The following is a 3,093-nucleotide window of genomic DNA, read 5'->3' as shown; positions in this document are numbered from 1 at the left end:
ACTACTACTACTACTACTACTACTACTACTACTACTACTACTACTACTACTACTACTGCTACCACCACTACTACTACTACTACCACTACTACTACTACTACTACTACTACTACTACTGCTACCACCACCACCACTACTACTACTACTACTACTACTACTACTACTACTACTACTACTACTAAACCCTACTCTGTAACAGTTCTTAAGTCAATCAACAGATAACAAGATGATCTGTTTTTTCTAGTAAAATTAAAGAATAAAGGACTTTTTTCCTGGACCAAATCATTTTTAAGTGTCACACCAATAAGAGAGAAAAGGTCAAAATACAAAATAACAAGCAACACTGCAGAAAATTGAAGCAGCATGCACTTTTCTCTTAACGCCAGAGTTGCAGCTACAAAGTTTTGTTTTAAAAAATGTAAATCTGACATGAAATAAATGTCCAGACTCTCTAACTTTATGAAACTATTAGACTATCTGATCGTACTTACATCTATGACCAGATTTTCTTGCATAAACTTTAAAGTGACGTGCACATCCTTCAAATAAAAAAAATCAAAGAAAACATCTTTATATTTAAGAAGCTTGGCATAATACACGATTTTAAACATTTTGTCACATAAGTGGCAGATTTTATTTTGAACTTGGCCAAAATGGAACAGGCAGTGACAGGGGGTGTGAGATGTCCCGGGTTCAAATCCCGGACGAGCCCCCATTATGTTACGACCCAGTGGCTCAAAGGGAAGCAACATAAATGGGACAACCAGACAAGAGGTGCAGTTTGACTAAAAAGGTTTTTTAAAACTAAAAGGCTAGTTGTGAGGGGACACCAGCAAAACTGCACCAATGCAGCTGAGGGAGGAGAGAGCAAGTCTCCTCTTCCTCAGAGGATGTGGCCCACTTAAATAGGCTGTTCACACCTGCAGATGATGGATGATTACAGGTGAGAGTCTACCAGGAAAGAGATACACACAGTCTCGTAACACAAATATTTCAAGAATTATTCATCTCAGCAAGATGATTTTTAAAGCAGTATATTATCAGTGTATTTTTTGCAAAAAATGCATCCATGTTTATCACAAAAAACTGATGCCACAGGCTCTTTAAGATGAAGGTGGAAAAATCACCCAAAACTGCTAAGAAATGCTAAAATAAAAGGTATTTATTGGTATCCTCTAAGCTTTAGTAAGCCCTTTGGAAAGCCCAGCCATAGTGTTGTCTATTTTAAAATAAATTTTCTTGCCCTTCTTAAAGCTTATTTTCTGTACTTGCCAGAACAGCAGGCTCCTATTTTGCACCTTGGTCATAAAGTAATCCTCAGCCTACAGTAAAGCTTAAAGCTTTTGTCTCTTTGGGAGACAAAAACAGAACTACTGCTGTTTTTAAGCTCATATCATGTTGATTTGGTTTTGTTGGATTTAAAAGTGAAGCCACTTTCTTTATTGAAAATGAAAAATTGATCTTTAAAGGCTTCCTGGCCATAAAAAAGTTTAGTAAAAAATGTTTTTTTTCTGTGTATTTATTGTAGTTTGATTTTACCTGTGTAACACTGCAAACCTCGGGTTTGACTTCACCATCCGTCTGCTGTCTCATTAGTTCTAGCACATTTTAATACACATGGATAAACAGCAACACGTTTGTGAGGCTGATGAAGATCAAAGATTTGTAAGATGCTTTATTAAGTCAAACACATCGGATGTAAGACCTGCATTTGTCAAAAGACTCCTTGATGCTTCTTTGAAATTATAGCTCCTGATTATGTAGAATATTTGCTTTGTTGTCTTCATGAAAAATGCACCTCTGATCACTTTGACTGCTTTCTTCCCTGGACACATACAATTTAGAATTAATTAATTTACTCGAGTCAAACCTCATTTTATAAATTGTGGTATTCAAATCATAAAAGAGGCTGTTAAAAWAAACTGATTTAAATAGAAAGTATAAAATCTATGGTTGAACGAGGTGAAAAAAACTTTTTTAAAAAAGTTACATTTCTCTTTTCACTGAATCATTTTCAKGATGCTGAAGGTCCCAGTGTGTTTGCAGGCTGGGCCACTGACAAGAATCAAAACAGATCAATGTTTCCAGTGAGTTCTCAGGGTGATGACAGGCATTAAGTTTTTTATTATGTTTTTATGGTGAAGAAATTCAGCAGAAGCCTAATGTGACCAACTGCCCTTTTTAAGATACTTGTAGTTTTCCAAAGGCTGCTTGATAAAGAAAATTATGCTTTTATGCTTTGTTTTGGTTGGTTTGATTTATTTTCAGCAGTGTGTGTTTTTTTTCTTTAACCATGTTTTCACAAAAAAAACTCATTTTGGAGAGTAGCGCTTAAAGTACATCCGCTGAAAGAGATGGCATTGACTGCCGTTTGTTGCAAAGAAAAAAAGGAGAAACTTGTCTCTTACCTGAAATATCCAATGATCATGATGGCCACCAGCAGAGAGCTGAAGGACACGGCRTAGCCAGTGGTGTACATGATGTACAGCCGCTCGAAGAAGTCCTGCTGTGAACGTACAGCAGAAATTTATTTCAGAGTCAGAAATTACATGCATCTGCAGAGATGGAAAAAGTGCTGAGAGGCCAACTATTTCAGCTGCATTACATAAATCAGACATTTATTCAAAAGCTTCCTAATGGAATATTAAGTGCTCCTGAACTTTATCAAACTGCACACTCCGTCGAGGCAAAATGCAACACWGCCGGAATAAAATCAAGCGTTTGACAGCCCTTGGGTGAACAACAAAGCTTAAAATCAAGGAAAATGTCTTCAAGTAGCTGTATTGAAATATTTCTTTTCATTTCTGACAAACTTTACAAAAACTACTAAAAACAATTAAATAAACTTTCTGGATCTGAGTGAGCAAAGCCTGCAGGGATTTAACTGTAAAAGCATGAAGCTGTGATTGATGTCAAAGTTGTTTTCTGATTTTAAAAATTGGTTTCAATAGTGTTTAATACATCATCTTGATGTGTAATGACTGAATATAAATAAAAAGAAAAAAATGTAGTTGATTATTTTCAGAGAAAAATTTAAAATGTGAACATAAACAGAATATTCAACGAACTCTACAACAATCAGAACTATATATA

General features: G+C 35.4%; 1 protein-coding gene across 1 annotated transcript in view; it reads right to left on the bottom strand.

Moving 5' to 3' along the window:
• The window catches only part of pth2ra (parathyroid hormone 2 receptor a), a gene marked incomplete in the record, with an annotated part of 54,996 nt that overhangs the window by 37,412 nt on the left and 14,491 nt on the right, over positions 1-3,093 (bottom strand). Inside the window, 1 exon segment of the mRNA XM_014024865.1 lies at positions 2,409-2,506. Coding sequence (XP_013880319.1) covers positions 2,409-2,506 — 98 coding nt within the window.

This window comes from Austrofundulus limnaeus, unplaced genomic scaffold (genome assembly GCF_001266775.1).
Source record: "Austrofundulus limnaeus strain Quisiro unplaced genomic scaffold, Austrofundulus_limnaeus-1.0 Scaffold443, whole genome shotgun sequence".
NCBI lineage: Eukaryota > Metazoa > Chordata > Actinopteri > Cyprinodontiformes > Rivulidae > Austrofundulus > Austrofundulus limnaeus.
This window is presented reverse-complemented; position numbering and strand designations above follow the sequence as displayed.